The 13309-nt window shown below is 38.4% G+C and overlaps 1 protein-coding gene across 2 annotated transcripts in view; it reads right to left on the bottom strand.

Moving 5' to 3' along the window:
• LOC149221930 (glucose-1-phosphate adenylyltransferase small subunit, chloroplastic/amyloplastic-like) overlaps positions 1-12283 on the bottom strand; it is a 232799-nt gene extending 220516 nt beyond the window's left edge. For both annotated transcript variants that reach the window (XM_089385271.1, XM_089385270.1), the window contains exon 1: positions 11896-12283. In XM_089385271.1, the coding sequence (XP_089241397.1) occupies positions 11896-12192 (297 nt within the window). In that variant the 5' untranslated portion in view covers positions 12193-12283. The remainder of the gene's footprint in view (positions 1-11895) is intronic.
• Between the last annotated feature and the right edge of the window lie 1026 nt (positions 12284-13309).

Below are 13309 nucleotides of genomic sequence, written 5' to 3'. Positions count from 1 at the left end.
CGCCCAAAAAGATGTCGCTGTCGTGAACACTTGCAGGGGAATTAGAATTGTGCATACCAGGTTCTTCCTCGGTGATGAAAACCGTGAAATTAACCACAACTTCTGGCCTGACCAGGCGGCTAGGGAACCTGAAGCGGAATGTCTGGTAGGTGCCTTGTGGAAGAAGGCATTCCTGCTCTGAGTCTTCCATCTCTGAGGAGGGTGGCGCCGCGGTTATGGGCGAAATTGGCTGCACATCTTCCATCTCTGAACCAACCCGGATACCAGATCTTCCTCCTCGCCTGGGAATTCCTCTGCTACGCGGCATGGCTCTTAAGACCAGAGACCCCAGGCACTTGTCAAGCCCTCGAAAACTGGAAGCTGGGGTAACCTTTCTCCGAATGCGCAGAGCAACAATATACCGGTTCTGTGCGAGAATTGATATGTGAATTTCAATATAATGCATAGCGTCCATACTTTCCATGGGGGGAGGGCCTTGGGCTCTACTCCTGTTCTGCCTTGAGTGCTGAGCAGACATGCTCGGCATGAATGCGGCGTCCCGTCTCCACTGCAACAAACTGAATGCACTGACCTTGTGCATTAACTCCTCATACCTTATACCATCCTCCGCGTACCAGAGCTGGCGGTCCGTCCTGCTCCCATGTGGCATGGCGTGTGCCATCTTTAATGACTGGTGGAAGCACCCGCATCCGGGTGGCTTGCACTAGATGTATTGATTTCAGTGTAGATGATGATTTCTAATCCTATTTGATTGCTTGCACTATATGCATTCATTTTCAGTGTAGATGTTGATTTTTAATCTTATTTGATTGCTTTCTCTAGATGCATTGATTTCAGTGTAGATGGTTTTTTTAATCCTATTTGATTGCTTGCACTAGATGCATTGATTTCAACATAGATGTTGATTTCTAATTATATTTGATTGCTTGCACTAGATGCATGGATTTCAGTGTAGATGTTGATTTCTAGGCTTATTTAATTGCTTGCATTAGATGCACTAATTTTCAATGTAGATGTTTTTTTCTAATTCTATTTGATTGCTTGCATTAGATGGATTAGATGTTATTAATCTTGAGGCAGTGAATTATTTAAAATATTTTTCAAGATTAGATGGAGGGGGGAGAAAGGGAAGAAGATTTATTGCACTAGATGCATTTAGTTCAATGTACATGGTGATTTCAAATACTATTTGATTTCTTGAACTAGATGCATTGATTTCAATGCAGATGTTGATTTCTAATTATATTTGATTGCTTGCACTAGATGTATTGATTTCAATGTAGATGCCGATTTCTAATCCTAGTTGATTCGTTGCACAAGATACATTGATTTTAGTTTAGATGTGGACTTCTAATCCTATTTGATTGCCCACACTAGATGCATTAATTTCAGTGTAGATGTCGATTTCTGATCTCATTTGATTTCTTGCATTGGATGAATTGATTTCAATGTAGATGTTGTTTTCTAATCGTATTTGATTGCTTGCATTATATGCATTAGATGTTAATCTTGATGCTATAGATTATTAAAAAATATATTTTTCAAGATATATTTAGTAATACCTAGAGGTACACTATTAAGAACTATTCAGTTGTCAAAAGTTTCCATACCTAGAATTAAAATGAAATAGATGTGAAGAATCAATCCTCATGCAAAATGCAAATTAATCATTGACAAGATTGCCTCCCTTCTTCATGGCCAACTAATTACTAATGGACAATTACATATATTCAAATTACATTCAAAATTACTAATAGATAATTGCTTACAACAATGTATTCAAAATATTTATAAGAGGAAAATATATGTTTATAAACATTCAAAACAAATCAAAATATTCTTGAAAGAGATGTGATAATTGTTTGGATTTAAAGATTTTATAAATATGACCACTCGTTAAAAAAATTCAAAAAAATATTATTTCTTGACTTTGCAAAATAGACTAGATAAAAAAAATCATCAAAATATTCTTGAAGGAAATAAATTATTTCAAACATTAGAAAAGAAACAAAGTATTTCAAGAGTAATATTGAGGCAGTCAATTATTAAAACTACTCATTAAGATATATTTAGTAATACCTAGAGGGACACTATTAAGAATTAATTATTTGTCTCATGTTGTGATACCTAAATTTAAATTAAATAGATCTGCAGTATCAATATGCAAACTATTGAAAAGATTGTCTCTCTTCTTCATCACCAACTAGTTATAAAAATATAACACATACAATTATAATATTCACAAACACTATCATCCAAATCCAAACATGTAAATACACAAAACACTCAAAACATCCAAACACTGATGTACAAACCGTTCAAGGCAAACAACACAAACTAAATTAAAGAAGAGAATGATATGGTTGTGCCAAGCAAAGAAAACATAATGTGAATTTTGAAATTAATCTCAAACATATATATAATAATGATGATATAAAAATGTGACATTGTTGCCTTCAATTCGAACCAACTTAAATCCATCTAACACCAGATCTATCATGCACAGTGATCTGAAAATGGGGCACTTAGGCTTCTTGTCTAACTTACAAGAACCTCTCCCACTCCCAAAGCTTAAATATTCCTAAGTCTGGATGATTAACCAATGCGGAATTAAATATGTGCTTGAAAATAAGGTGTATGCTTATGTTTATTTTTGACTATTTATGTGCTTTACAATTCTGTTGTTTATGCTGATATAACATACATATAACAGTAAATAGTGCAGCAATAAACAAACACACAAAACAACAATTTAATTAGGAGTTCACCCAAAACTCTTGGGCTACGTCTCCGTGAGCTCTAGTCAACTCAACTAGGCTCTCTGGGATTATGGCGACAATCATTTTACAAGCTCCACACTCAACTCCAATGTTTTACATAGAAACATTGGGCTCAGAACACCATCTTATCCCTTGGCTCTTGAAGCTCTTCAGCTTTCTGGCTCTGGCTCTGGCTCTTGGCTCTCGGCTCTTGCTCTTGGCTCTGGTTCTGGCTCTTCGGCTCTGGCTCTCAGCTCTGGCTCTGGCTCTTCGGCTTTGGCTTCTGCTTTCTGCAACTTACAACTCTTTGTTTTTTCACTTGACCTCCAAGTGACTCCCTCGGCTGCTCTACGCATTCGCCTTTTGCTCTCTCTGCTCTCTTTGCCTTAGCTTCCTGCTTTGGCTTTGTTACCTCGTCAATTGGCTCTCTGGCTTTCTTTGAGGCATTTTTTTGGCTATTCGACTACCTCAACCGTTTCTCTGCGTATCATCTTCCCTCTGTGGCTCTATGGCTTCTCTGCTACCTGTCGGTTAGACTAGCCATCTGGCTTTGCGGCTCTATCGCTTCAAAATGCATTATTGCCTGTGAAAACGGTTGCTGCAGCGTGGCATGATGAGCAGGAGCGGTTATAGAAGGAATCGGGACCGTTTCATAGGTAGAAACTCGAAAAATGAGAAAATTCCCTTACACAGGGAATGTTTGCAAAATACACTATCGGGCATGATTCTCGGACGTGAAATTCCCTTCAATCGCCCCTAAAATCCCTATCGGGTCCGCCACCAGGCATTATATTGCTATCACATGGTGCAGGGCTTCAAACCCAACACACGATAATACAAAGAAAATCCAAATTCCCGGATTTCAATTTTTATGAAGTCGAGTCTATAAATCCCATTTGGTCCACACTTTATCGCTTACTGCAATCACTATTGCATTAGCCCTGTTATCAGGGATCGCCAATTGCCAATCACCGATTTAATCTTGGCCGTCGATCTAATCCCGTGATCCGACGGTCCAGATCGCATCGCATCGCTTTGGGTTATTTTCCTTTGTATTTTGGTTTTCATGCTGAAATGCGCCAATACACAGGAAATCCCTTTACGGCGGAACTCAAACATTATGAAGTCAGGTTTATAAAACCCATCGGGTTCGGCGATCGCATGTGCATGTATTATCGCCTCTTTTATCACTGCGATGCGACATTGCGATGCGATATATCGAAATCGTTCGTTGCATAGCCCCGAGGGTCCGTCCCTTGTCTTATGCCATCACCGATGCCTATCCATCGATTGACGATCGCAATGTCGCATCGGCTCGGGTCCTTTCCTCATGTTATATGCACCAGCTTGCCTTTGACCCGATATGTCGGGGATCGGTAATCGGGGGCCTCTTCCCCTTTCCGCTTAAGTTCGCTGTTGGACTTTCTTCGATGCGATTTCCCTTTATAAGGGTTTTTTGCCCATTTTAGGGGATTTTGCCTCTTTTTCTAAAGAACAAAGGGCATCTTCTTTCTGCGATAACTTCTGCATTCTAAGTCCATTTTTTCCCATTCAAGTCGCAGTAGATTCCGAATGAAAAGATCTCTGCAATGGGGCTATTTCCAGGAACTTCCTTGGACTTTCATTTTCCTCAGTGAGGAACACTTAGACTTAGGAGTCTATCCAAAATCTATTTCGGATCACCCCTTCCCACTAAAAGAACTTTTGGTCTCCAAAAGACTGATATACTGATCTGAACAGTAGATGAGAGTAACAACACCCTCTTATTTTAGCCTCCATACACTTGCCTTGCATAGTGTATCTGAACCAAATCCTTTGACCACTTTCCTTCCTGGATATGCTGGTGCTCCTGGGAAGAACTGTCTTCCTCCTTGCCTTCCTACAGAATTCCTGCTAGAATGGTCATAGAAGGTAGTTTGAACTTCTCTGCCTTGATCATTGATCCTGTTATCACCCTAAAATCTTTGTCTCTAAGCTTTGGTAAGTTGCCTTGTTTCTAATCATAGTCTTATAAGTTTTGAGTCAGCTCATCACAATTAGTGTCATTCTCATTTACAAACCCTTCTTTTAGTCATGGTGTTAAAGGGTCTCTAGGTCATTTCATGCTTTAAGAGTTAGGTCATAAGGTTAGAAGTCTTTCAAGGTCATATCTCTTTTCCATCAAAGTTTGACAGCCTCATTCCATGTCCTAGAAGCCTCACCATGAGTTTGAAAGTCATATCTCACATTACTTTGGAGAAATTTTCAAACTAGCTTCGAAATCACTGAACTAGGAGTTTTCGTAGCGCGCTACGAAACCCCTGTAGCAGCTTGTTTTAGCAGAAAAACTCTGTTTTCTGCTTTTACTAGTCAATTTCCAAAAGCTTTCCTGAGCAGTTGAGAACTTAATTTTGCAAACTGAAAGAGGCTTTTCTTCCTAACATGCTGCACTACAAAAACCTCTTTCAGTTTCTTCAAATTCGTTCTGAGGTGGGAGGCATTTATGGTTAAACTTGCGCTACGAAACTGCTGAAAGTCAAGCTTTGTCTATTGGTTTTAGCAGCCTTTTTCAAGATCAGTTTTTGGTCACATGAAAGGGTATTTTGGAATTCTGAAGGAGGTTTATCTTCATAAACTCTCCTACTACAATAACCTATCTCAATTTCTTCATAAGTGTTTTCAGTTGGGAGATAATAAGCTTTCTTTGAAACCCTAATTTCAGAAAACGGATTTTTCCTGTTTGCCACGTGTTTTTCAAGGACAGTTTCTGGACAGCTGGAGTAATGTTTTCAAAAACCAGGAGAGGTTTTTGTTCTGGACAACATGGGCTACAAAAACCTCCTTCAGTTTCGTAAAATGTGTCATGGATGAAGAGATAAAGGCTCTGTCCCACGTGCCAATTTTCAAGGATCTAAACCTAAAAACAGGGAAACATGTTCCCTAATTTCTAGGGTTTGTCATCAGCAGTTGGGTGACCACGTGGGAGGCTTCATCAAATTCGACTCCTTGAGGTTGCAAGTTGTCAAATAATGCTTTAAATGCTTAGATAAGGTTGTTGAATCATGATAAGGAGTTACACTCCTAGTTGTATTAGGTCTCTAGGACTGCTAGTTAGGTGTCATTTGCATTTAATAGTTAGTTTTGAGTATCAATAGGTGTCATAGTAGGATGAATTCGAATTTCCCTCATGCTGGAGGAGGAATATAAGTTGTGTAAAGATCTCTATATATAGCAGAAGAGCTGATGTACAAGGGGTTGGAAAACTTTATGACAAAGCATGGTATTTGGCATATGTATGACTCATTTTCAATAATAGATGCTTGACTTTGCTTCTCAGGATTCATGAAGGGTTTTTCATGTTCAGAATATGTGATGTTGTCCTTTTTCTTAATTCTTACAGTGGTATGGATGTATAATCACTCAGAATTCACTGAATGTGCTCTGACTTCCTGTATACATGCATAAACTGTGTGTCCCATATGAGTTTATGTTCTGAATATTTAAACGCTGAATGCCCTGACTTCCATGTAGGGTTGAGTTCATTGTTATATTGAGGTGTTGTTGACTCCATAAGCCCAAGGGAAAGTTGTTTAATGTGTTTCCACCATTCATATTTTTCACTTGTTTCATAAGTTAGCCATCTAATCTTTATCAAAATCATTAACCTTTGAGAGAGCCCTCTCAGGTTGAGGAGGCTAAGCCTCAACCAAAAGTTGGTTTGAAATAGTTACACTGAGATAGTCTGATCAGCAGCCTATCAGGGTCCTATTTTGGTGATAACAGATCCAAGGTGGCTCAAACAAATGTGAAGTACACCTGCTCCACAAAATTCTCATTTGTACCTGTTTGAAAAGCTGTCAACAACAACTGTTAACAACAACAGAAATACAAACAACAATTGGATGGACTAAACTCCTGCTTCAACAAAAGAAACAAATTTCACATCTTGTGAACACCTCCATGTCTTACATTTGCATACAAATGATGGACTAGACAACAAGCCCACAAAACATGCCTTTAAAACAAATGACCCTTCAAGTCAAGCATGCAGAAAAAGACCATGAGGACTCTTTTCAAAAGATAAAACACTTCATCATTATCTCCATTTTGGAGGTCAAGTTAACTTCTCTCAAGTCAACATTGCATCACATGCATGTCAAAGCAGTCAACCCTGCAAGTTAATTACATATACATGTTCAAATACAAGGAAAAAATCAACATCCCTGTGTTCATGCACATCATGCTTATGCATGCATTTCATCCTTCAACTTTCGCTTAAGCACACTGTACTTTTGAAGCTAAAATGAAATATACTGTTGCAGCAACAAAGTGAGTCTCCTACTCAACCTTTTTCCATTCGCCTTCTTCGTAGAAACTTGCAACTTGCATCTCATCAACAAAGAATTGCAAATAGATGCATCAATAGACATGCAATCCTTAATTGGAAAAGAAATCTAACCATTTCTTACCAATCTAGTTCAAAGGTCTTTCCTTTATTTGCACATCAACATCAACATGGGAATCATTGTGAAACACATCATCCATGGAAACTTCCTTTCCATTTCTGCCATCTTCTCTTTCCACCTTCTTCAATTTATGTGGAAGCATTGCTAGATTCAAAGTCCAACACCTTTCAGCAAGATGCCCTTGCTTATGGCAGTAAGTGCAACACGTGTATCCTCTTGACAACATGATTTGCCTTGTCCAATGGACCTTTGGTTTTTTTCTTTTTTGCCTTTAAAAGTTTCCTGTATGTGGCCATTCTCTTCCAACATCTAGAAACATGATGGTTATCCAAACCACAAAAGAAACATGCAATTCTTTTCCCATGCTTTGCAAAATCAAAAGGAATGTGTTTAGAACCAGATTTATACCTGCCTCTTTCACCTTTATTGCCTTCATGAGGAGGTGAAGCAAATGAAGAAATGGCTCCCTTTGGAACACCATCAATCTCTTCAAGGCTGTTAGAGTTTCCACAACTCTCTGGTTCAAGCGTGTGCTTCTGAACACCTGCATCTTGCAAATGATGTTTCAAGCTATTGCATTCCTTCTGAACACAATCTTCACACTCCTGAGTTAGAGGAACTGCAATGAAACTCCTTCTTGGAACTGTTTTAAGGACCTTCATGGCAGCTTTGGAACTTTCTCCATAAGATTGTCCATAGCCAAGACCCAAATACTTAGGCCTTTCCTCAACCATTATTGGTTCAACAATACCTTTTGTGTGCTTACCCAAGCCTTTTCCTTCATAGCCCATCTTGGACATTAGCTTGGAACCTATGCCTCTATTATGCTTTTCAAAAGAACCAATGTAAGCATTCTTAGAAGAGTTTGAAGACAAACTGGAATGATTTATCTCTTCTTCAAGCTGATACTTGACCAAGGTTTCTTTGGCAAAAAAGAGCTATGAATCCAACTCATGCATCCTTTTCAGGTTCATATTTGCAATATGAAGTTGCCTCTCCATTTCCTGCAATTTGTCAGAAAGCAACTGCTTCTCTTCCTTCATGGAATTGAACTACTCTCTAAGTATGCTGCTCTTTCTTCCATCCTCATACATTTCTCTCACCATATCCGTCATGGTGGACAAGTCTTGCTTCATGTATTCATCAAAGAGTCTTGTGATGAAGGAGGAATTTGAGGATACATTTGTAGAAGTTGTCATTATGCCAATGAACAAAATAACTTCAAACAAGATTAATAAAGAGCTTATCCAAGCAACCTTTTGCAACAAACCTCTTGTGCTTTAAGAATTGCTTTGAGGTCCTTTGGGATAGAAGAATGCCTTCAGCCCTTCTTCCTTCTTGTCCTTCTTGGACTGAGCTATCAATAACTTTCTCTTCACCTCTGCAAACTCAAACAATAGTTAGTTTGCAAACACGCATACAATCAACCTCTGACTGTATAAACACCTTTTAGACAAGAAATCTTTGCTCTGTCAATCAAACATTCTGATATAACCTTCTTTGAAGGTGGGGTTAATCAATCTCAGGCTCTGATACCACCTGATCTAAAAATGGGGCACTCAGGCTTCTTGTCTAACTTACAAGAACCTCTCCCACTCCCAAATCTTAAATATTTCCAAGTCTTTATGATTAACGAATGCGAAATTAAATATGTGCTTGAAAATAAGGTGTATGCTTATGTTTATTTTTGACTGTTTATGTGCATTACAATTATGTTGTTTATGCTGATATAACATACATATAACAGTAAACAGTGCAACAATAAACAAACAAACAGAACAACAATTTAATTAGGAGTTCATCCAAAACTCTTGGGCTACGTCTTCGTGAGCTCTAGTAAACTCAACTAGGTTCTCTGGGATTATGGCAACATTCCTTTTACAAGCTCCACACTCAACTCCAATGTTTTACACAGAAACATTGCGCTCAAAACACCATCTTATCCCTTGGCTCTTGAAGCTCTTCGACTTTCTAGCTCTGGTTTTGGCTCTTGGCTCTTGGCTCTGGCTCTGGCTCTTCGACTTTGGCTCTCGGCTCTGGCTCTGGCTCTTCGACTTTGGCTCTCGGATCTGGCTCTGACTCTTCGATTTTGGCTTTTGCTTTTTGCAACTTACAGCTCTCTAGTTTTTCACTTGACCTCCAAGTGACTCCCTCAGCTGCTCTGCGCATTCACCTTTCGCTCTCTCTGCTCTCTTTGCCTTAGCTTCTTGCTTTGGCTTTGCTACCTTGTTAATTGGCTCTCTGGCTTTCTTTGAGGCAATTTTTTGGCTATTCGGCTACCTCAACCATTTCTCTGTGTATCCTCTTCCCTCTGTGGCTTAGTGGTTTCTCTGCTCCCTGTCAGTTAGACTGGTCATCTGGCTCTACGGCTTCGTGGCTTCAAAATGCATTATTGCCTGTAAAAACGGCTGTTGCAGCATGGCATGATGATCAGGAGCGGTTACAGAAGGAATCAAGGCCGTTTCATAGGTAAAAAGCCGAAAAATGAGAAAATTCCCTTACACAGGGAATGTCTGCAAAATACACTATTGGGCATGATTCTCGGACGTGAAATTCCTTTCAATCGCCCCTAAAATCCCTATTGGGTCCGCCATTAGGCATTATATCGCTATCGCATGGTGCAGGGCTTCAAACCCAATACACGGATAATACACAGAAAATCCAAATTCCCGGATTTCAAATTTTATGAAATTGGGTCTAGAAATCCCATCGGGTCCGTGCTTTATCGCTTATCGCAATTGCTATCGCATTAGCACTGCTATTGGGGATCGCCTAGTGCTGATCGCCGATTTAATCTTGGTTGTCAATCTAATCCCGCGATCCGACGGTCCAGATCGCATCGCATCGCTTCGGGGTATTTTCCTTTGTATTTCTGTTTTCATGCTGAAATGCGCCAATACACAGGAAATCCCTTTACGGCGGAACTCAAACATTATGAAGCTGGGTTTATAAAACCCATCGGGTCCGACGATCGTATTTGCATGTATTATCGCTCCTTTTATCGCTGCGATGCGATATATTGCAATCGTTCATCGCATAGCCCAGGGGGTTCATCCCTTGTCTTATGCCATCGTCGATGGCGATCCGTCGATCGACGATCGCAATGTCGCATCGGCCCGGGTCCTTTCCTCATGTTATATGCACTAGCGTGCCTCCGACCCGATATGTCGAGGATCGATAATCAGGGGTCTCTTCCCCTTTCCGCTTAAGTCCGCTCTTGGACCCTCTCCGATGCGATTTCTCTTTATAAGAGCTTTTTGCTCATTTTAGGGGATTTTGCCTCTTTTTCTAAAGGACAAAGGACATCTTCTTTCTGCGATAACTTCTGCATCCTAAGTCCATTTTTGTCCATTCAAGTTGCAGTAGATTCAGAATGAAAAGATCTCTGCAATGGGGCTATTTCTAGGAACTTCCTTGGACTTTCATTTTCCTCAGTGAGGAACGCTTAAACTTAAGAGTCTATCCAAAATTCATTTTGGATCACACAAAGAGGGATCAAATCCCTGAAGGTGCAAACCTTTCTTCAAATTCTACGCTCTGAAAAAAAGATTTGCACTTTTAGAGATTTGATCTCTCTTAACACATAATAAATTCAATGTTAAATGAATCTAAACTAGTATATAAAAAACATAAATTAATTAAATAAAATTTGAATGATTATGAATAAAAGATATTATCGATTGTATGTAAATTCCAATCCTACGTTTGTAAACATCAATCTAAAAAACTTAGATTTTAGGTTATGAGTGGAGGAGAACACACCCATAGCTCACCCTTCCTTTATTGAAGCCATACACTACTCCGACATCCTACGCACAATTGGAGAAATAATATATAGGATGAGTGAATGTAATGGTCGACATTCGATGCGATTTGAAATAAATATTTTATCTTTATTTACATAAAGGGTTCTTAAAAAATGTACGTCTAGGCACACATTTAAGGTCATTTATAACCCATTGAGTCAAGGGTAATAATTATCTTTTGAAGTTGTAAAACATTTATAATGTAATTCAGTGCTCATCATTTATAGTAATTCTAGAACTCTCGTGTAAAAATAGAATTGATCTTCCCTGTCACCTGTCGTGGGAATTAATGTGGTTAGACGCTATTTACGTAATGTTGCCTCTAGCCTATGGTAACACTGTTAATAGTCAAGAGACGCTATTTACGTAATGTTACCAATAGCCTATGGTAACACTGTTAATAGTCCAAAGTTTTAGAGCATGTTTAAAGTAAATTTCTTCTTATAACAATTCTAATAATATACTTTTCATGGAAAAATGCACTTGGTATAATGATGCATGACAATTATAATATACACAATACTATGATGGAAAATTGCAATTGCTCCTACAGTGGGACTTGACTTTCTTTTTCTTTTGCACTTTGGTTTCCGAGGGCTTTGTTTGTTATGTTGAGAGTATATTGGTGTTTCTGGTTTCATTAATTCTCATACAGATGATCACTGATTGATATTATTGGCCTCATTTGATTTGCTCATACAGAGTCTTGGATTGGATCGTCGTTTGGGCTTCCTTAATTTTTGTCATTCACTTATTGCATCAATCTAATCATGATCTTAAGCTACAAACACAGAGTGTTAAAAAAAAAGAAACAACCATGGGGTTCAGATCTCCTGGGTTGCAGTGATTTAAACGTTCAAAGCAAATAGGTAATGAATAATATACCCGGCTGACTTCTGGGTCAAGGCAAGGCTCCGAGCCTCTGGAATCAGAAATCGCTCTGGGAGAAACCGCAGGTGTGTCATTGTTGAGGGGGGTCTTCAGCTTTTTGTCCAGACCAGCCAAACGCCGACCAATACCATCCAAAGAGGCGCTGAAAGATAAGTGAGCAACCCAAGAAGGGGGCCGCCTCCTGCTGCGCAAATGATTGTGCGGGTGTTGTGCTGCAATGGCTGTGTGGACAGAAATGGGAGGAGCAGCTTTTACTCCTACATTCATTGTCGATGTCGATGTCGATATCATGGCTGACCCAATTCAACGACCCGACCCGACCACCAAATAAATAAATATATGGAGTATAATAATAATAATAATTAAAAACAACAGCGTGGGTGCCGCGGGAGGGAGGGAGATTTGATAGGAAGCTCAGCTCCCAAAGACTTTATAAATACATCCATCCATTCTGCTGAGGGAGAGGAATACAAAAATCTTCGTTGCCAACTCCGCACGTCACTCGTACTTCATATAAACGCTATATTATACACTTTTACGTTGTAAAGGATACGTGTAGGGCAGGGTTAAGGTGTGAGTCTCGCAGGCACGCACGCTTTTTGAAGGGACAAATTAGCAAGTTTAATTATTATTATAAAAACAGTTTTGTTTTGATTTGATCCGCATATTTATTTAATGATGGAGATGTTGATTATGTAAAGGAAGCCTCCCTCCTGATGGGCCCCCCTCAAAATCCTTGGATAAATTCCTTCCTTGCTGCACACCTCGCGCCTTTCTTTCCCATATGTGAGTGAGGCCATCCCATCTTATTGAACGTCACCGTTGCTTTTTCCTTTGCTCAATTAAGCTCACATCTCCTAGTTTGACTGTCTACGGGAAAAAAATTCTAATAAAAATAAATGCTTTTACGCTTACTGAGAAATATGAAATAAATATATATATATATATATAAAAGTGTTAAATTTAAAATAATTAGATAAATTAATTAAATTTGAAATATATATTTAGTATTTATTTTAAATTAAAGTTGATTGGTGAATTTTTGTTTTTATTTTTTTATTAATTATCATTATTATATGAAGGTAGTCTAATTTAGAGATGAAATACAAAAATCACATTCTTGCTTGATATTGTATTATCAGATTTTAATAAATTCTAATGAAAAAGACTATTTCATATATATATATATATAAATAATCTCTTGCATCTTTCATGATGGGTCCATTGTGCATTCAAAATATTAGATAATTCAAAACACATATTATTAAAAAAAAAACACTCTTTTTCTATATTTCAAATTAAAAATATTTTTCTATCATTACAGATAATATTAATTTTATAAATCTTTTTTTTAATCATGTTTAATTTACATGTATAAGATGATTATTAAATAATATCTTTTTACATA

The sequence above is a fragment of the Pinus tabuliformis genome, chromosome Q, assembly GCF_031772625.1.
Source record: "Pinus tabuliformis cultivar Carrire ecotype Pingquan chromosome Q, CPIR1, whole genome shotgun sequence".
In the NCBI taxonomy this organism is placed as follows: Eukaryota; Viridiplantae; Streptophyta; class Pinopsida; order Pinales; family Pinaceae; genus Pinus; species Pinus tabuliformis.
This window is presented reverse-complemented; position numbering and strand designations above follow the sequence as displayed.